Raw genomic sequence first — 22,070 nt, forward strand, 5'->3', positions numbered from 1 at the left:
TCCCATTGATGTATGTATATCTGTTTTTATGCCAATACCATACTCTTTTGACTACTATAACTTTGTAATATGATTTGAAACCACAGAATATAATGCCTCCAGCTCTGTTCTTCATCCTCAAGGTGGCTTTGGCTATTCATGGTCTTATATAGTTCCATCAAATCTTAGGATTGTTTGTTCTATTTCCGTGAAAAATGCCATTGAAATTTTGATAGGGATTATATTCAATCTGTATATTGCTTTGAATAGTATGGACATTTTAACAGTGTTAATTCTTCCAATCCATGAGTATAGAATATCTTTCCATTTATTTGTGCCTTCTTCATTTTCTTTCATCAAGCCTTATAGTTGTCAATGTACGTGTTTTATCTCCTTGCTTAATTTATTCCTAGGTCTTTTATTCTTTTTGATGCAATTATAAATAAAATTGTTTTCTTGGTTTCTCCTTCTGGGATAGTTCATTATTGGTGTATAGAAATGCAACTAATTTTTGCATATTGATTTTGTACTTGCAACTTTACTGAATTTGTTAGTTCTAACAGTTTTTTGGTAGAATTTTGGGGGGGTTTCTATCTATGATATCACGATATTTGCAAATAGTGACAGTTTCATTTCTTCCTTTCTGATTTGGATGCCTTTTATTTATTCTTCTTGTGTAAATACTCTGCCTGGATTTCCAGTTCTAGGTTGAATAAAAGTGATGAGTGGGCATCCTTGTTGTGTTCTTTATCTAGAGGAAAAGCTTTCAGCTTCTCGCTATAGAGTATGATGTTACCTGTGGGCTTGTCATATACGGCCTTTACTTTGTTGAGACACACTCCTTATATACTGGGTTTGTTGAGACTTTTAATCATGACAACAATCTTTGACTCCTAATTTTTCCTTAAGAGCAATGACTAATACTTGCTAGACCTTACCACATGTCAGACATACAGAGCACTTTACAAAGTCGTGTCTGTTACCTCATGTAATCTTCATGACCACTCTATGAGACAGGTGTCATTATTATGTTTTTCAGGTGGAGAAACCAAAGCACAGAGAGAGAAGGTCCATTTCTAGATGCATTTCTGTATCCTTATAGGTCTGGGGCATAGAGAGATCCCCAGCCTGTAAAGTCTTATTTGGGCAGAAGAGTGCAATAATTCTGGGGACAGAGTACCTGGGTTTGAATCCCAGCTACCTCATTTACTAGCTTTTTGAACTTGGGACAAGTTATTTAGTCTTTTAGTACTTCAGTTTCTTGATCTACAAAATGAGCAAAATACTACCTATTTCATAGAGTTCTTATATGTGGTAATGAGTTAATATACACAGAGCTTTTATAAAGCTGTCATCATCAAGACAGTATGATACTGGCACAAAAACAGACACATAGATCAATAGAACAGAATAGAGAACCCAGAAATGGGCCCTCAACTCTATGGTCAACTAATCTTTGACAAAACAGGAAAGAATATCCACTGGAAGAAAGACAGTCTCTTCAATAAGTGGTATTGGGAAAACTGGACAGCCACATGCAGAAGAATAAAATTGCACCATTTTCTTACACCATACACAAAAATAAACTCAAAATGGATGAAAGATCTGAATATGAGACAGAAATCCATCAAAATCATAGAGAACACATATAGCAACCTCTTAGCTCTTAGCTGTAGCAACTTCTTGCTAGACACGTCTCAAAGGCAAGGGAAACAAAAGCAAAAATGAACTACTGGGACTTTATCAAGATAAAATGCTTTTTGCACAACAAAGGAAATACTCAACAAAACCAAAAGACAACCTACAGAACAGAACGGGAGAAGATATTTGCAAATGTCTTATCAGATAAAGGGCTAGTATCCAAAATCTATAAAGAATTTATCAATCTCAATACCCAAAAAACAAATAATCCAGTCAAGAAACGAGCAGAAGACATGAACAGATATTTCTCCAAAAAAGACATACAAATGGCCAATAGACACATGAAAAAATGCTCAACATCACTCAGCATCAGAGAAATACAAGGCAAAGCCACAATGAGATACCATATCACACCAGTCAGAATGGCTAAAATTAACAAGTGAGGAAATGACAGGTATTGGAGAGGATGCAGAGAAAAGGGAACCCTCTTACATTGCTGGTGGGAATGCAAACTGGGGCAGCCACTCTGGAAAACAGTATGGAGGTTCCTCAAAAAGTTAAAAATAGAGCTACCCTACAACCCAGAAATTGCACTACTAGATATTTACCACAAGATATAAATGTAGTGATCTGAAGGGACACTTGCTCCCCAATGTTTATAGCAGTAATGTTCACAATAACTAAACTATGGAGAAAGCCCAAATGTCCATCGACAGATGAAGGGGTAAAGAAGATGCAATACACACACACACACACACACACACACACACACACACACACTGGAATATTACTCAGCTATCAAAAAATGAAAATCTTACCATTTGCAATGATGTGGATTAAACCAGAGGGTATTATGCTAAGCAAAGTATATCAATCAGAGAAAGACAATTACCATATGATCTTATTCATATGTGGAATTTAAGAAACAAAACAGAGGGTCATAGGGGAAGGGAGAGAAAAATAAAATAAGATGAAATCAGAGAGGGAGACAAACCATAAGAGACTCTTAACTACAGGGAACAAACTGAGGGTTGCTGGGGAGGAGGGGGGATGGGGTAAGTGGGTGATGGGCATTAAGGAGGGCACTGGTAATGAGCACTGGGTGTTATATGCAACTGATGAATCGCTAAACTCTACCTCTGAAGCTAATAATACACTATATGTTAATTGAATTTAAATAATAATAATAATAATAATAATAATAATAAATATATACACAGCTTTTGGAGCAGTCTCTGCCCATTGTGAGCACTACATCATTTCCTTTATCACAGTACGGTTGGCTCTGTGGAGCCGTTTCCCAGCCCTGAGGATGACTTGTGCTGACGTCATCCATTTTGAGTTTGCTCTCTGGAATGATCAAGGGCTCGGCTAGCAAATAGCTTAATGAGGAAGTGAAACAGATAAAGCTACATTAAAAATCATAGTTATATAATTACGTAACAGATACTACATATTGATTTATATATAGCTATGTAATAAATACTACATATTGATGTATGCTTTACGCACACACACTTTTAAATTTTTTATTGTGGTAAAGTATGCATAAAACTTACCATTTAAAATGTGCAGTTCAGTGGCATTAAGCACATTCACATTGTTGTGTAATCAACACAATTGCCCATCTCCAGATTTTTTCATCATCTCCATCATAAAACTATACTCAGTAAAGAGCACCTTTCCATTCCTCCCTTCTCCTAGCCCCAAGTAACCACCATTGTACTTCCTGTCTCCATGAATTTGACTATTCTAAGTACTTCACATAAGCGGAACCATATTTTATGTTTAGATCTATAGATTGAACGCCAGGAACTGTACGAGTTAGAGGTTATCCACATGTTACACTCCCATTTTTTTTCCTTTCTTCTTTTTCTTTCTCTTCTTCATTTTAAAAATAAACTTTCTTCTTTTTTTCATGTAGAAAAAAGGGCCCCCCAAATCTAGGGAGGAAGAGGTACATAGACTTTGGGGCAGGGAGACAGTGGCAGAGAAGTACAAGCCTCAGAAAAGAGGAAGAATAGGAAATAATTAGGACATGAAAATTGTTCTATTAAAAGAGTAGTAACTCACTTAGAGTCTTATAGTCTTATCTCCTTGCTGATTGAAGTGACTTAGACTGTGTGTCCATGTCTAATCCAGTTTTGTGACAGGGCAGATATAACTCAACTGATTTGCTTTGGCTACTCTTGGCCTACCCTTAGAACAGAGGCTAGGGCCGTCTGCCCAAATCCCATGGCAGGGAAATTCAGGATCCTTTAAAAATGACTGGGAGGTTGGTAACCATTAGTAATATCCTCTATGGTAGTGCGTGGCTTCTTAACATGAAAAAAATGTGTATTCTATTTCATAGGGCAATTTAGGGAATATGAAGTCAGAGCTTAAAATACCCCCAGTCCAACTGGCCCTGTTTTGATTCAAGGGCTGACTTGAGAGCCTTGCCCCCTGATTATGATGGGACTCTGATATGAGTGTTGGATCTGGTTTATTTATTTATTTATTTATTTATTTATTTATTTATTTATATATTTTATTTATTTATTCATGAGAGACACACAGAGGTAGAGACATAGGCAGAGGGAGAAGCAGGCTCTCCGCAGGGAGCCTGATGTGGGACTCAAGTCCAGGACCCTGGGATCAAGAGCTGAGCCAAAGGCAGACACTCAATCACTGACCCACCCAGGTGTCCCTGGATCTAGTTTTAAAAGACTCACATTATGGCTCTCTTAATAAAAAAAAAAGTCTGCTCTGAGAAGCCGGCTGTAGGCTCCAAGCTTTAGAGGCACCATATATCACTAATACCAAAAGGCACACAGTATGTGGACCTCTATGGGTTTTCTTGGCCTGGGTCCTGCAAATGGTAGGTAGGGCAGGCCATGGATTCATGAAACTCTCTTGATCTCTGCCCACGTGTAAGATAGGGATGATCACAGCTGTCAGACATCATCCTGGGGCATCAGGTAGACCAACCGAGGTAGCTAGCTATCTGGAGGTAGGCCGAAGAAAGCAGATATGAATTGCTACAATTTACAGTTGTTGCTATATTCTCTGAAATGATATTGATTGCTTTTTTCCGAGTGCCAAAATATTTAGTTTCAATTACAGGTGGTTTTTGTTTTGTTTTGTTTTTAATGATTCATGGCTCACTTTTTCAACTAGAGTAGGTTACTTTCTTCTAGGGTGGGTGAGAGAGGTGCAATTTTTAAAATTTGCCATGTTGCAGGCTTCCAGATTCAAAACCTAAAAAATTATTTAAAAGAGAAATTAGGGGAACCCTGGGTGGCTCAGTGGTTTAGCGCCTGCCTTTGGCCCAGGCCGCGATCCTGGAGTCCCAGGATTGAGTCCCACGTCGGGCTCCCAGCGTGGAGCCTGCTTCTCCCTCCTTAATTAAAAGAGAAATTAAGGGATGCCTGGGTGGCTCAGTGGTTGAGTGTCTGCCTTTAGCTCAGGGCATGGTCCCGGGGTTCTGGGATCGAGTCCCACATCTGGCTTCCCTTGAGGAGCCTCCTTCTCCCTTTGCCTATGTCTCTGCCTCTTTTTCTGTGTCTCTCATGAATAAATAAATAAAATCTTTTAAAAAATAAAAAAAATAAAAAGAAATTAAAATAAAAAAGTTTAATGTGTAGATTTATGATCATTTAAAAAGCAGTACATGGTAAAATTTGATCTTTAAAACTCTCTTTTCATGTACAAACAGTAAAAAATCTGACAGAGCTAGGCTGGAAAGTAAACTCAAAATTAACACTTTGATATCAATAAAATGGATATGCAAAAATCTTACTCATTTTTTATTATTGTTTTCATCAATAGAATAGAAAAAGTAAGTTTATCATTCAGATAAACTTGCACGGATAAAAGTTTTTCAGATATGGTAAAAATATTTATGTAAAGACTTTCCTGGCCAAATGTATTTGGGGCATATGTAGTGTTTTGTAATGCTGGCTGGGTGTTGCCTTTCTCGTAGACAGAAAGGAGAAGTCAATGGATTTGTGAGCATGAGTAGAGAGAGGAAGTATTCGTAAGAGCTCAGGGCAGAAGTCAGAGATTCAAGAATTGTATGTGCTGTTCTTGATTTTGAAACTAACTGATCACGTGATTGTGGGTCAATCTCAATTTCTATAAATGGAAAGATTAGATGATGCTACAAATCCTTGCCATATATTGGATGGAGTAACTTGTAAGAAGAATTTCTTGCCATCTTCCTACAAAAATAAAAGGACAATGACAACCTAACTATTTTAGCTAAGGACACAAAAGGCTGCGATTAATGCAGGGTTTTTACAATTTAGCAGAGTTGTTTTGCTCAATGCTTCAACTCAAACAAGCGGTCCAGAATTTGTCTTAGAATACTGCGAAGGGTCTGCAGGTAAGTAGGGCAGAGAGTCACAGGGGCTCAGAGAAGGGACTAGTCCATAGAGGGTGGCAAGAGGGGACAGGAAGGCAAGGGAGTGACAAGGAAGGCTTCTGAGCTCACAGAGCTAGGCTGAGTTGGTTTTAGTCAGATGACTACTATGGATTAGGGATATGTCCTAGTTGAGGGAATGGCCTATGCAAAAGCTGGAACTGAACAGTAGGGTCAGGGCTGGATGGTAGGGTGAGGGGAGAGTGAGTGGCGTGGCTGGGAGCTGAGCAGGAGGGGGCTGGCTGTGCAGGCTTCTAGGCCATGGGAAGGCATTTGAACTTTATTATGAGGGCAGCATGAGGGAAGACTCCAGAGTGATATCCAGGGTTTTTCTCTTGGGCACAGAGAAGGAGGCAATAGCCATTAAAATGTTTTAAAGTTGGGAGAGATGTGACCAGATCTGGAACTAGAGAAAAGATGATTCACTAATTATCTAGAAATTTGAAATTTTTGCCTAGGAGTTATGAACAAAAAGTCAAAATTTATTTGGTCAACCAAATGGCCATTGTAGCCTTCATGGCTTGGTTACTGTGTAGTATTCATTGCCATATAACTAATTATCCTCAAACTCAGCAGGTTAGAAGAACACACATTTACCTCGCAGTTTCTGTGGGCCAGGAGTCCGAGTGTAGGTTAGCTGGCTGTCTCTGATTCATGGTGTCTCCTGAGATTGCAGTTAAGCCATTGGCCAAGGCTGTGGTCTCATTGGAAGGCTCCACCGGGGAGGGATATGCTTCCAAGCTCACTCATGTACTTGCTGGTAGGCCTCACTGGCTTGCCACAAGGCCTCTCAACATGGCAGCTGGCTTCCCTTGGGGTGAGCGAACCAAGAGTGAAAAACAGTGCCCAAATGGAAGCCTCAGTCTTTTTGTAACCTAATCTTAGAATTAGACTCTTTCACTTCTGCCAAATTCTATTTGTTTTTCTCCTCACACTAATGGGGAGGGTATTTACACAAGGGTGTGAAAACCAGGCATGAATCACTGGGAGGCCATTGTAGAGGCTGCTTACTAGTTAGCAATTACACTTCACATTAAAGATATCACTTTAGGTTGTCCGTCAGCAAAAATTTCAGAAGGTACTATTGCAAAATGATGTAAAATTCCAAAGGGAAGTAATTACGAAGACACAAGTCATTTTTTAATGTCTCATTCTTGGTGTTAGTAAGAAGCAGTAATGATTATCTGATGACCGTGCAAAGGTCTAGCTCTTCTACCCTCTGAGGCTTTTTACCCACCTTTTCTAGGTCTCTTTTCATGCTACACTGCTTGCCTGATTTATTGTCACATGCTACAGTATAAAATCCCAACTGTTATAGTTGCCTGATAAAATGCAACTAGAAAGCATTTCTCTCTAGAGAGAACTCTGCTACCAAATGATGAGACTGTCGCTAGAACCTGATGAGAAATTTTTAAGAAATTAAAAACTCTTTTTTGTGAAATTGAATTCCGGGGAAGTGAGCCATGATTGCTTCAAACTGTGGTTTACATTTTCTCTGACAGAAGGGCATGGGACTATCCCAAGGAATGCTGTCTTTCTAGCCCAGTTTTGTGGGTGCAAATAAGTACATGCAATGAATCCATGCAGTGGGGCACAGAGAGAGGAACAAATCACCCAAGGGGCCTGCAATCCCAAAGGGTAGAACTTGAAATACTCTTTATAGCCCACTCTCAGTTCTCCAGGGCTCTCCAGTGTTTGTCTTGAGGTCGAATCAGAACAGAGCAGGACAACATAGTGATGCTGGCCCCTGCAGAGCTGAGCAGACAGGGATCACAGGATCCACTCTGATCAATGACAGGGGGTGGCGAGACCTAAGAAGGGGGCCTCGAAGTGCACTCTTTTTAGAGAATATGCCATTGAGATTCTCTGGAGCTGTATATGCATGTATGTGCTTTCATAGTCTTAATAGTTGCAATGTAAATAACCATGCCTCTGTAGGGAATATTTGGGTTGTTTTCAAATTTTTCCATATATGCAATGAACATCTTCATATATATGCCTTTCATCCCCATCCCCCCCCCCCCCCAAGTATTTCCATAAGGCACGTCCTCAGGAGTCAGGTAAGTGACAGGGGGTGTATATCCAGGCTAGACTGAGGGCCAAAGATGAAGAGGCCAGGATGGATCAAGACCATGTCTAGAGGCCAGTCCAATCATATCAGTGTGTAAGGCCCAGGAGGAGCAGCAGATAAGCCCTTAGATCCTGGGGGACACAGGATAAGAAACTCTGTATTTGGAACTAGAGATACCTGTTGGAACTTAAATTCTCAAGCTGTAGCCACAGGTTTGGGTTGGCAGTGAGTGCTAGAGTACTCTGAGCTGTCTCAGATTCCATTCCACTGCTTTTGCAAAAGGCACTAATGATGAACAGCTACTGAACGAGTGAATTATTTATCGGAACAAGCTAGCATGGGGTGCTATTACTTTTAAATTGCTAACTGATGAGATAAAATCTGGTATCTAAATGTTGTTTTTAACTGGTACCGCGAGTTCCCAAAGTCTAGCAGCGCCTGGCATACTTATTTGTTTAATAAATGACTATTAGGGAGAAGTAGATTTCTTGTGTTTGCATACGATTTCCATTTCCTCATGCACATTAATGTTTCAGATGTTTTTTTTTCTATTTATTTACTAGAAATCTAGTTTAAAGAAAATGAATTTGAATAAAGGGAGTGTAGGTCTTAAAACTTAAAATAAAACACTCCTTGTGCCCCTTGCCGTGGTGCAGGTTGAGAAGGTATCCTCCAGAATGGCAAATTCTCCAGAGGTCTCATGGAGCCCGAGCTCTTCATCAGCTCCCAGAGAGGGTGTCAGGCTTAAAAGAATTATATCAAATTCATCCAAGATCCGTAGCTAGTCGAGGCTCAGAGACAAGTCACTGTTAACAGTTACAATGAAAACCTTCAGCATAGATGTTCACTATTTTTAATCTTAGTTATATTATTGCTATTTTATTTTTAAAGGATTAAAAAATCATGATTATACTCCATTTGGGACAATTAAACTATCATTACCTTAATGTTAGGACTTCCTAAGCTCTTTATTTGAAATACTGTAAATCTCCATATTTCTAGTTGGAAAGAGGAAGACCTGTGTACTATTTCATCCTATGTCATAAAATGCAAATTTGGTCATTTCCCTTTCCAGCTTAAATTACTATGTTTCCCTATCGGCTGAGGATGAAATCTGAATTCCTACACATTTGAGATTTAATTACAGGACACCAAAGCCTCAAAATGAAAGTGTCCTTTTTTATTCTCTAGAAATCTAGACCCGCACTATCTGAACGGAAGTCATCAGCAACTGGCCCCATTGTAGGTACTGAACACACGAAGTGTAGCTGGTACCAGTGAGAGATACTGTGTTTAAAATATACACTGGATATTGACAACTTAGTGAGAAAGTAAAATAGCTCATTAATAAGGGTTTATATCATTTCCATATTGAAATAATATTTTCAATATAGTCAACTATATTATTAAATTAATTTCACCTTTACTTTTAAATGTGGTCACTGGAATATTTAAAATTATGTTTGTGGCTCATATATTTCTATTGGACAGGGAATCTAGATGATTCCAGTAAATACTCTTCACTATTTCCTCAAGGCATCTTGCTTAATTACAGAATGCCTCCTTCATTCAAAGCTGGAGAATGAGCCTACTCTTTTCTTGCAGAAAGGCGAGTTTTGTCTCACAGAGTCTCCAGGAACTGAGTGTCTCTTAGGAAAAGTAAGGAATTGCCCACAGGCTGACACTAACTTGCCTCTCTTGGGTGAGCTCTACCTCCTAAACTTCTCTCAGATGTGCCTCTGCCTTTGGTCCTCACTGCCATACACACACATCACTGATGTGGATGAGGGCCTCCTCCCTTGCATCCTGCTTCCAGTTGGCATAATTCCTGAGTCGGAGAGCTCTCTCGAAGGGAGTTCTTCATCTGGAGCCAGTGGGCACCACAGGGATCAGGGGTAGAACCCAGGCAGTCTGCGAACCTGCATGGCAAACATAAAAACAAGGCCCTACCAGTACCGGGGCCCTGCCACCAATAGATATTTTACGTATTTTCATAGAATATTCTAGTTGCAGCTTTCTTGAAATACCACTTACAGGTCTCACTACTTGGAAACTGCAGTCGCTGGTAGACCCTCCGGCAGATTTTATTCAATGTGTTAATTTAAAAAAGCGACACCACGTTCAGGATGCAGTGTGCGCTCCTTAGCACAGCACAGGGCACCATGCGTACTCTAGCAACTTCACCATCTAGCAACTTCACCATCTAGCAACTTCACCATCGGTTTGACATCTACTGATGCCTAAATAGACTCTGTGTGCTTTTGCCTTTGTGGCTTCTAAATGCTGGTTCCATTCTTGGAATGTCTTGTCCTGGTTTGTCAATCTGTGATGACTTCCCACGCTGTTCAAAGGGCGGCCTCTCATGTTACACAGGGCTCCGTGTCACGTCTCGGCTCCACGGGAGGGGCCAGTCTGGGTCTTGCTCCCTCACTACCCACTCCACTGTTTCTGAGTGTGGTATCTAGCACTGTTTCCGGTGGTAAATAGACGGACGTTTTTTATAGGAGTATACAAATATTAAAAGTGAGAGTGATATTTCATTTACAGTAATATTTGAAATGGTTTTTCATATACATTTTAAGTTAAAAAATTAGACGAGTTAAAAAAACCACACATTGACACAGACATGGAGATGTTCTGTTGGTCTGAAGTCTGGGCAGCCCAGGCCTGGCTGACGTCTTGCTTCTGCCTGGTTGGGCTGTGATCTGGGCAGATGAGGGCTTGGGGAGCATTTTGTGTTGTTTCTTAGACCCCCCCTACTGCCTCTAAAATTCGCCCACGTCTACTGAGTAGGATAGCCTGACGTAAGACATTGACATTTGGAAAATGAGTGAACTGTACACAAAAATTTTTGATGCTAGTTTTTCAATCGTTTTCTATGTCACAAAAAAGTTAAACAATGAAAGTTGATATCTTAAGATAACGTACTTTCTAGCAATAAATCAAAATCTAAGTGGATATTTTCTAGGAAATCATAGATTATTTAAAAACCTTATGAAAGAAAACATTGAAAAGAGGCTTTTAAAAAATGCTACAATGAAAATATCTTGCTTGAAAAAGTATCAGGCCCAGTTTTCCTGGAGTTCTAACCAAGGGTTCAATGAAGGGATAATGCTAATATTATTTAGGACCCAGAAAAAAAAAAGGAAGCATTTCCAAAGCTTCTGCCAGAATAGTCTAACTCTGATACCAAAACCAGGTAAGGTGCACGAGAACCAAACATAGAGCAAACTTACCAAGTGAAATCTAGTAGTGAACTAAAATCACACATTATAATAAAGTAGGATTTAATGATAAATGCCCATATGGTTGAATAATTTGAAATTTTAAGAGTAATTTAATACTTTATTAGATTAAACAAGAAAAAAAAAAAAAAAACTCCAGGATAAAGTACTATCTCTAATTTTAAGGCAAGCTCTAACATTTAATAGAAACGCTTCTAACTTTTCATTGTAAAATAAAAAGCAAGGAGTAAGTGCCAGTATCATAATATTCTTGGCAGTTCTAACCAATATAATAAGAAAAGGATAAGAATTAAAAGGTAACCATACTGGCAAAAAGAAAAACTCTTATATGTGGATGTCATGACTGCCGATCAAATCAAAGTGAATCAGTTAATAACAGAACTATTAAAAAAAGCTCAGTGGGATGACTGGAGGTAAGAAAGTAAAAGTATTGTTATGTGCAAACAATACCTCCAGTAGAAAATGTAACAACAAAAAAGATCCTCATTCAAAATTAAAAGTGTGAAATATCAAGCAATAAACTTGGCAAAAATATGCAAGATTTATACAATTGAAATAATGAAGGCTTTATAGAAAGACAGAGAAGATCAGAAAGGGGCATACATTTTAGTCTTTGGATAGATTCAATGTTGTGACATAGTTTTCCTAAACTGAAAACCTAAAACCCTAAAGGGGATTTTAAAAATAGAACTGACAAATTCAAGCTCACTTGAAAAAGTAAAAAATGCTCAGGAAGAGCCAAGAAAAATCTGAAAGCTTAATGATGGGGGAATTTGCGACTATTAAGGCATACAATGAAAACTACAGTATTTAAAACATATGGCACAGGAGTGGACAAGTGATCGATGGAACAAAAAGAATTCCAGACACAGAATTCTCACACATACACACAAAAATAGAGAAAGTTTAGTTCTTTCACTAGAAAATGGTGAAAAAATCAGATGCCTAAAACACATGCATTTGAATAATAAATATATATGAAAACTGCTCATCCCTCACTAATAATCAGGACCTGCAAATTAAGATAACTTTATTGTTGATTGGTTGGTAACACTAAGAAGTGAAAACATGCAATGTTTTTGAAAGCCTGGGGAAAAGTGGCTCCTTTCATGCATAGTTGGTGAGAATATACACTTTTCTAGGGCAATTTAATATGGTACACCAAATATAAAAATGAGCATGACTTTTAACCTAAAAATTTCACTTCTAGATCCTACCCTACTTAGAAATATACACTGCAGTATCATCTGTAATTGCAAAAACTGAGACAATTTATAATTTTTTTTTTATTTATGATAGTCACAGAGAGAGAGAGAGAGAGAGAGGCAGAGACACAGGCAGAGGGAGAAGCAGGCTCCATGCACCGGGAGCCCGACGTGGGATTTGATCCCGGGTCTCCAGGATCGCGCCCTGGGCCAAAGGCAGGCGCTAAACCACTGCGCCACCCAGGGCTCCCCGACAATTTAAATGTTCATAGGAGGGTAATGTACAGTACAGATCTGTACTATACAACTGGTAAAAATGATAGTGCAAATGTCTATGTATAAATGTGGAAAAACTGTAAGGGATATTAAATTAACAAAGTCAGGTGTTAAAACAATATAATCCCATCCCAATTCCCACTGTGTGTATACAGCTTTTATGACATAGGGAAATGTCTTGAAGCAACATACCGAGGTGCTGATAAACCTTGCCTTTGGGAAGCGGAATGGAAACGTGGGAGATGAAGTGAAGAGGAAGCACTTGAGACAGGTGAGGGTAGGAGTGTCATTTTTGAGTTGTTCATTTGTGTTGAGGTTGACAATACATACTCATTTTTTACAAAAATGTCTTTTAAGAAGTTTTGCAATTTTTATTAATTAATTAAAGATTTTATTTATTTATTCATGAGAAATAGAGACAGAAACACAGGCAGAGGGAGAAGCAGGCTCCCTGCAGGGAGCCCAATGTGGGACTTGATCCTGGGACTCCTGGATCACACGCTGAGCCAAGCCATGCTCAACCCCTGAGCTACCCAGGCGTCCCAAGAAGTTTTGCAATTTAACAAAAGAAAAAAGAGTTGGATTAGAATAAGGGCTGCTAGCTTCCTCACTTGTGTTTTACCTGAAGCAGTTCCAGCAGCTTTACTTTTCATCCATTTTATGTATTTGGCTTCTTGGTAAGATTTTATTTGAACACAGGAGCTGCACAATAAAGTTCTTTTGAGCACTAATAATCTATAAATAAGTCTATAAATGTTATATTTGTGTGTGATTAGTGGAGAGGAATATTTTAATGTTGACTAGGCTTCCTGTTCTACTCATAAAAGGTTATGTATGTTCAGAAAGATAAATTAGTTTTAACATTAACAATATATATAAGAGGGACGCCTGGGTGGCTCAGTGGCTGAGTGCCTCCCTTCCGCCCAGGGTGTGATCCTGGGGTCCTAGGATTGAGTCCCACATCAGGCTCCCTGCAGGGAGCCTGCCTCTCCCTCTGCCAGTGTCTCTGCCTCTCTCTCTGTGTCTCTCATGAATAAATAAATAAAATTAAAAAAAAAACAAAAACAAAAACAAAAGAAAAAAACCAATATATATAAGAAAACGTACTGTGGAAAAAAGGAATGCATGAAAAATTAAGGGACACAAACTAAAAAACTGGTGATTTTGTAAATCCGCTTTTACTCCTCCACCTCTTATCTCAGTGGCTAAGTTCTAGAGGCCACATGTTTATGACCAATGCTGCCATTAATTTAAAAATGATGACAAATCTATGACACATATATTAATGTTTCATGATAAGAAAGTATAAAAACAGAGAACACTGACAGACTTTGATGTTGTAAGTCAATAAAAGAATTAACCCTTCACGACTGGTTCTATTACTTCTGTTACAGGATAATCGGGCGGGCACACAGTGTGAAGTTTCAAGACACAGCAGTTAGCACTGCTTCTTCATTCTCCAACAAAGTTGTTCTTAGCTAATAGTTATTCTTTCCAGTACTTACTGGAAATTCCCCCAATTTATTTCAATACTCCTAGCCTAAACCATGTTTTGTTTAATATTTAACATGATCACATTATTTAAAGATAAAGATCTCAGATCCTTGATAGTCAGAGTACTATGTCTGTGTCTTTTTATCTGCCTGTACAATTAACTGAATATGCTTTTTTAGATGAATAATTAAGCAACACACATTCTTCCTTTCATTGCCATTTTAATAGAAAAAATATAAACCCCAATGTTACAAAATATAGCTCACTCTATAAAATAAAAAGATGTTAAAAAGTAAATTCTAGATGGAGCAAAGACACAAAAATAGTAAAATTCTAGAAAAAAGCTTAGACAAATGTATTTGTATTCTGGGAATGGTAAAGATTTTTCAAAAAATCATAAACCCAGAAGCAACAAAGAAAAAGACTGGTAAGTCTGACTACATAAAAATTTAAAAACTTATGTATGGCAAATAAAAAAGTCACAAAACAAGCAAAAGCCAATAACAAACTGGAAAAACATATTTGCAACACCCAGTGAAGACAAAGGCTCTTTAATTTATGAAGAATTCATGCATATTATTAAGAAAAAGGTAATAATCCAAAAGACAAATTGATAAAAGATAGGAATAGTCAGTTTAAAAGGGGAAAACTATTATAAGACCAAAATATATGAAAATATGCTCAAATCTCATTCATAATTAAAGAATACATACAAATAATAAGATACAATTTTTCTGACACATGAGATAATAAAATTAAAATGCCTGATGATGCCCATAATAGTTGATAGTTGCAAAAATTGCAAACAGCCCAAGTGTCCATCAGCAGGGGACTGGTTCAATTAATTATAGTGTATCCAGAAAAAAATACAAGATAGCCATGAAAAGGTATGAGGTAGATCTGCATGTATGTAAGGACATGGAAAGGTCTTCAAGAAATATCTGTAAAAATGTACAGTTTTAAAAAAAGATTCATTAAGTAAAAAAAAGGAAGGAGTATTGAACAGTGCATCAATTAGAGGGAAAAAAGTGTATTAAAAAGTATACTGCAATTCCTTTTCTGTCTTCCAAAGGAAATAGAAAATACTGTTGGTTGTAGTTATCTTTAGGTAAATGAATAAAGGGTACGTCTAGGGGGTGGGAGAGTTTTACTTTTTATTTTGTACCCTTTGGAACTGTTTATGTTTCTTCCCTTAGAGGTTTAACATTATTTATTTCAGCAGGGGTCAAACGGATGGATAGACTATAGTTCATAGCTCATTCATTGTTTTCTTATATCTCTATGTTAGAAAAAAACACAGTAATTGTTTTTTATTCACACAAAGATGTTAAACCAAAACGTGTAATTATAAAAAAAAAATGGACACACACATACATATATACACATTGTCTGACAGTAAGCACAGCCTACCTTTTCCATTTCAGACACTTACTATCCTACTGTATAATATACAGAAGTAACATTGTCCAAAGATGTCAAAGCACTTCATTCATATTCCTTGATCTATTGTTAAGTTTCCATTTCATATGGTGATATAAGATTATGAGTACAAAATATCAGTGAATACAGATAGAAATTCCAAGGGCCTCATCTGCATAGTGTTCTGGCCACACATAAACTTTTTGTCCCGTACCACCTCACGGTTATGATTCAGGTGCTGATCTTCGAATCAGGTCCCCAAAATAAGCAGTGATTGTCTTCAGTTTATTATTAAGAAAGTTTTGTTCTATTTCCACTTGCCCTCCAGGTCCAGCTAAGGATGCCACCTAAAAAGAAAATGAAGAAAGTCTTACAGAACATAAGCATGATTTCAAAATAAATCTTTTATTTATATGATTTATCAAATAGGATGACTCTAGCTTTTTCACTGAAGTCTTTCAAATAATGAGGCATCTCAAATGTTTCTGTTACTTTCCAGGCAGGTATGATTGCAATATTTGGTGGCAGAGATATTTGTTTCAAACACTTCTGCTAAAATGGATATGACCATCATGCTATGTTATTTGTTCAAGACCTAATCTCTCCAATGCCAGAGGCTAAAGAACTCAGAGGAAGAGAAAATGAACATATCCTTCCCAAATGTCAGGTTTATCTACTACAATAGAAACTTAAAGAATAACTCTATTCCCTGAAAGCTTTTTTCTTCCCCTTACTGTCTCACTCATTCAAGAATATTATTTACCAAACACCTGCTACATGATGCTAGTAATACATTAAAGTGCAAGACGGACTTGATCCCACTCTCTTGTGAGAGTTCTAGTCTTCACTATGTGTGTATTAAGCCCCCCTGCTTTCTGAGGTCTACTAGAATACAGTGACCAACTTTTTTTTTTCTTTTAAAGATTATTTATTTTAGAGAGAGGTAGAGAGAGAGGAGGGAAGGGGCAGAGGGAGAATCTTAAGCAGACTCCATGCTGAGCACTGAGCACAATACAGGGTGCAGGGCTTGATCTCTTGACCCTGAGATCACGACCTGAGCCAAAATCAAGAGTTGGATGATTTACCAAATGAGCCACCTTGGCACTCCAAAACGTAGTTTCTGTAATTCATTCTGTTGTCATAATTGGCAAAACTGTGTATTTTCCAAAGAGAGATGCTGTTGGTTTAATTTAGTTTGGAGGTTGAGAGATCTAATCTCAGTGGTATTACAAATGCAACAGCAGCATCTGGCAGAAGGAAAGATTTATTGTGTATCACCAATGAGCATGTATTTTAAAGCATTTCAACTTCCTCTTAGAAAAAAAGTCAGATACAGAAATAGGGAAGAAACCACAGGTCATTCTAAAAGAAGCTGTCCCACGAAACCAGTAGCAATGTCAATATCAACCTCCACCTGCACAAGAGATATAATGAGATGGTTGGGTTTTTATCAATAGGAATAGTTGACAACTGGAGTCAAACACAGTATCTGTCATAATGACAGAAAGCACAGATGTATCCACGATTTACTAATAAGGAATATATTAAAGTAAAACTTTGGAAATTAAAAGTAGCCAACTAGTCCCAGGGTGGCAATTATAGGAGTAATTGCTTAATTTTCTATTTTGGTATCTTTATGCCAGTCTAATTTTTATTTCCTTTTCTAATTTGGCTCCACACCAAATGTGGGGCTTGAACTCATGACCTAGAGACCAAATGCCCGAGCCAACCCGGTGCCCCTGCAAGTCTGATTTTTCATAAGGAAGGGCAAAATGAACAATTTTGTCTCTAATGAATAAAAGGAATTCGGACTGGTACATCTAAAATACAATTATTTCACAGTAATTTTTCGAGGAGTTAGACAGAACTCAGGTGCAGTATTTCTCCTGTTTCTTTAAACAGTGATTTACTTAGAGGAAGTGACTGAGGCTTCAAAGGCTTAAGTTTTCTCTGGGGGAGTGGTGGTGGTTGGGGAGGAGAGGGGAGGAGAGGGAAAGGGGAGAGAAGAGGGCAGGTTAAGAGAACCAAGCAGACTGAAACCATAGGAAAAACATGCTAGGATAGGTCTAGCAGAAAACCAAGAGCAAAGTCAGAGATAAATTTTAATACCAGTTCAACCATCAATTTAAAAAGATCTGAAAAACAGGAATACTACCTAACTCCCCTAAAGAGTGTATTTTGTGAGCCATCAATAGGATTACATTAAAATAAATCTCTTTTCCTTTCTCCCCACTTTTTAGAGGGTTGCCTGGACTTAGGTGCTTTGGATAGAGAAAGGAGTGGAGATGTGCTCATTGTGTGTGTTTCCCAGGTCTGTTGCAAAACATTAATGAATTATTTTATTAAAAAACTATTTACTGAGCACTTAGAGGTTTTTTGGCTCAGGCAGTGGTATGCAGCAAAAAACAAAAAAATTCTCTGACTTCAAGAAGGCTGGAAGAGTCAGATGACAGAAAATATAGGAGGAAAAGGTGAATTGATATTAAAATACAATGGGAATACTTGTATCTATTCAGTGTTTAGAGAGAAACTAAAAAAAAAAAAAAGAATGTTACTTTCATATGTTCTAATAAAAAAACAATTTCTAACTTTAGCTTTTTTGTACTTGTAAAGGTTAGGATTCTGGAGTTGAAAAGACGCTAAAGATTATGTAGTTCAAACCAGTAATGATTTGCTTCAATCAAACTTAATGCCATTAACCTCCAGCGGTCTGTATCTTTCACTAGCAGATTTAACTGGCAAAATGTTACTTGATTCCTTTTCCTTTCTTAAAGTTTAATTGAGAGGGAGAAGAAGGGAAGGAGGGGGTGAGACAGAGAGAAAGGCATAGGTAGGTAAATAGATAAAGGTTATCAGCTATGGATCACATGCTACGTTTTTTGCCTATTACCCAAGTATACTAACTAGATTTACCAAAAGAAATCTCAATTATTTTGGATTGGAACTAGAACTAAGACTGGAACTCTCATCAACTAGATTTTATAAGTTGTTACTTGGGGACTGGGAAAGGAGAAACAGGTAAAGACCATGGTACAGGTGATAGCTTTACTAAAAATGAAAGGCATCAAAGATTTAAGAGCCAACTAAATTTTCAAAAGTGCATTTTTTCCTTTCTTTTTAAAAGTAAACTCTATGCCCAACTTGGGGCTTGAACTCACGACTGACTCTGAGATCAAGAGTCGCATGCTCTACGGACTGAGCCAGCCAAGCACCCCTCATATTTTTCTTTTTCAAAAGCAAACTGATTTGAAATAAAAATGTATGGGAGCTGAACAAATGAGAGAGAATGACTACCAAATTGGATCCTAACGGAAAAACATATAATCAATATCAAGGACAGGAACACTTTATTGTAAGAAAGATACAGAAAAATTAGCACTGAAAAACAATCCTATTACTATACCGGAGAAGTGGTTGTATATGCAATTGCTCTTACAGGCAAATTACATCGGGTGAAAATGAAGAGTATCTTTTATGGGGTCTATGGATTTCTGCCAATTAATGACAGGAGTAGTGAGCATCTGAAATAATATTCGCTGTGATGGGAAACCTAATGCCCAGCAGGCAAGCACCTTATCTGTGGTTCCTTTTGCCCTCATATTCCTTTTGTGACATCCAACAAATCATTACACACAAGTGAAGGTAAATTAGGTAAAAATATTTCTGATCAACAGTTCTCTAGGAGATAAAAGGAAGTATTTTTAATTAGTAGAAAATCAGGTAATACTCAAAACTTATAGATTAGTTCTATTTATCTGCACATGGTAATACAGAAATGCAATTTCTATGCTTAAGTGAATGAATCTTACTTTTTTTACTAATAGAATTTTGCTAATAGTTTGAATGCTATCTCAGGCTCTCAAGATATCATTTCCTGTTTCTTTTTTCAAATGTTTACTTGTTGATTAAAACAAATATGATTTTTAAAAGCCACCACTGTCAAGAGGTGCACAGTCATGACAGGTCAAAAAAATTCTCATGGGCATCAAAGGCTTACCTACATTAGTCTCTTAGAAGCTACCAAAAATCAGTTCACTAAGCTTTACTTCTTACGTGTTCTCAGAGCTGGAATCTGGAAACATGAAGACTGTACTTAAATTTAACTAGTTACAGAAAGTACAACAGACCAGAGAATCAGGATCCCTAGCTGTTAGCACAGGACTTGTCCAGAGCAATATGTGTGGTATCCTTCTATTTAGCTATTTACTGAAAAAATGTACCCAAAGGAGCAAAGGAAATATAAGCTTATGTTCAGAAGCATTTGTGTCTTTCCAATTCCACTTAAGAGGCCAGGTACATAGCCTCTGTGGAGAATGAGGATATATGTATTACAAGAACAAACAACACGGCTCTATTGTCCAACGGCAAACATCCCAGGGGAAAGCCAGCTAATAAACATTAGAAGCTGGTCAAATGTATCCTTAACTGCAATGCATGTACTAAGCAGTGGGTTTCCCTAGGAACAGAGGTGGTCTGGGAATCTAGGTACCAGTTAATACCCATGGCAGACAAAGCTCAGCAGCAAGTGCCTTCTAGTTTGTGGTGAATTTTTAGCCTTCTTTTGCTTTTCTCACCAATCAGGAATGGAACAGAACTGATCCAGTAGAAATTCTTCCTAATTCTCTTTGCCTCTCTTGTCACCTCAACTTCTATTCTGTTCCCAATTTCAGGGTGGGCGAACACAGGGATAAGAGAGATCTGTTCCTTTTGGTAATGAAACCCTTATCAGTGGGCACTGATCAGTAAGGCATTGCCATTGAGAGACAGAATGACCAGGCAAATCACTAAACTCCCCTAGTTCACTCACCTATAACTGTAGGCTGATAACCTGACTTGCCTACCCTAGCTGCTGTGATAATCCAATGAAATGTGCAGGGGAAAGCCCCAAACTCTAAGCATGCCATCCAGACAAGAAATATTAAACATTTATAACTAAAAATTATTTGTATTGTATACAAATTCAGGGTACTGGTCCTTTGTAGGATGAATGTACTTTTGAGTGCTTGCAGTCTTAGAGGGTGTTTGTTTTCAGGTTCAACAGTTTACTATTCCTACGTGTACCAAAAATCCATCCAGTTTTTGGTCCTTTTATTCTCTCCTGCTTCTATACCTGGACTAAGGGTCTTTCATTTGTTGGGATGACTTCATCAGATTTACCATGTGGACACAATTTTGGCTATATTGACAGTGCTGCTCTTAGACCAGATTTCTACTATCGAAATTTCATTTAAAGAATTTGACACAAATTTCTTATCACTCTTAATATTTAGAAACCAGTAAGGCCCTAACTTTTCATTTATTAAATAGATACTATTATAGCTTAGAAGTGATATTTGCGAAGAAATTAGTGGTAAATTTTTATTGCACTTAGCTAAAAACAAGGATGAAAAATGCTAACGAATGGAGTTTAATTATATTTAAAATATTTTTCCAAATAACAATATTACCTAATAGTTTCCATATTTATAAATAGCTTTAGTTATTTAAGTGCTTACTTGTATTCTTCTATGTGGTTTTAGAAATGTTACCTATAAATCAGTCCTCCTTTCCTTCCTTTCCCACCTTATCTACCTAATAAAATAGACTATTAGAAGTGTGGTAACTGCTCTAATTAGGAACCATCCCCTTCCTAGACACAATGTATTGGTTCCAGGGGGATCTTCAAGAACTCTGCCCACTAGAAAGGTCTCTTGATTAAATCTCACAATTTCTATACTTAAGGATACAACTTTAACAATCACAGGTTGTTTTACCTATGTACTAGGTCAATTCACAAATATTTTCTTGTTTTATCAGGAAATAAAATAGGTGATGCCTGGCTGGAGGAAGTCATGGAAGGGTGGAGCATGTCTATTAGATGAGTGCCAGGAATTACACGATATAGGGCCACCTCCCAGTTCACTTTTTTTTTTTTTTTTAAAGATTTCATTTATTTATTCATGGGAGACATGAAGAAATAGGCAGAGACATAGGCAGAGGGAGCAGAGAGCCTGATGTGGGACTCGATCCCAGGACCCTGGGATCATGACCTGAGCCAAGGCAGATGCTCAACCACTGAGCCACCCAGGTGCCCCCCAGTTTACTTTTCAACACAATTCTTAGGGATGTGCTCAATGTTGCCCTGCTTTCTATACTGGTTTAAACAAATTATAAAAGAAAGAACTTTAAATTAATTTGACTTGAAAAGCATAAATGCTATCACTTTTCTGAGGCCAGACATTTTAAGCGATAAGGATAAGGAGGTGCTGTACCAAATGAACCAGTACCCACTCCTCCCTGCATTCCAATGTCTGCCTGGGAGACCAGGGCTCCTCCTGGTTTGAGCTTCCGCCCACAGG

The 22,070-nt window shown here is 37.8% G+C and overlaps 1 protein-coding gene across 3 annotated transcripts in view; it reads right to left on the bottom strand.

Moving 5' to 3' along the window:
- Positions 1-14,519: 14,519 nt before the first annotated feature.
- Positions 14,520-22,070, bottom strand: part of TGS1 (trimethylguanosine synthase 1) — a 40,699-nt gene continuing 33,148 nt past the window's right edge. For all 3 annotated transcript variants that reach the window (XM_026011531.2, XM_072734712.1, XM_072734713.1), the window contains one exon: positions 14,520-16,079. In XM_026011531.2, coding sequence (XP_025867316.2) covers positions 15,957-16,079 — 123 coding nt within the window. In that variant the 3' untranslated portion in view covers positions 14,520-15,956. The remainder of the gene's footprint in view (positions 16,080-22,070) is intronic.

The sequence above is a fragment of the Vulpes vulpes genome, chromosome 13 (assembly GCF_048418805.1).
Source record: "Vulpes vulpes isolate BD-2025 chromosome 13, VulVul3, whole genome shotgun sequence".
NCBI lineage: Eukaryota > Metazoa > Chordata > Mammalia > Carnivora > Canidae > Vulpes > Vulpes vulpes.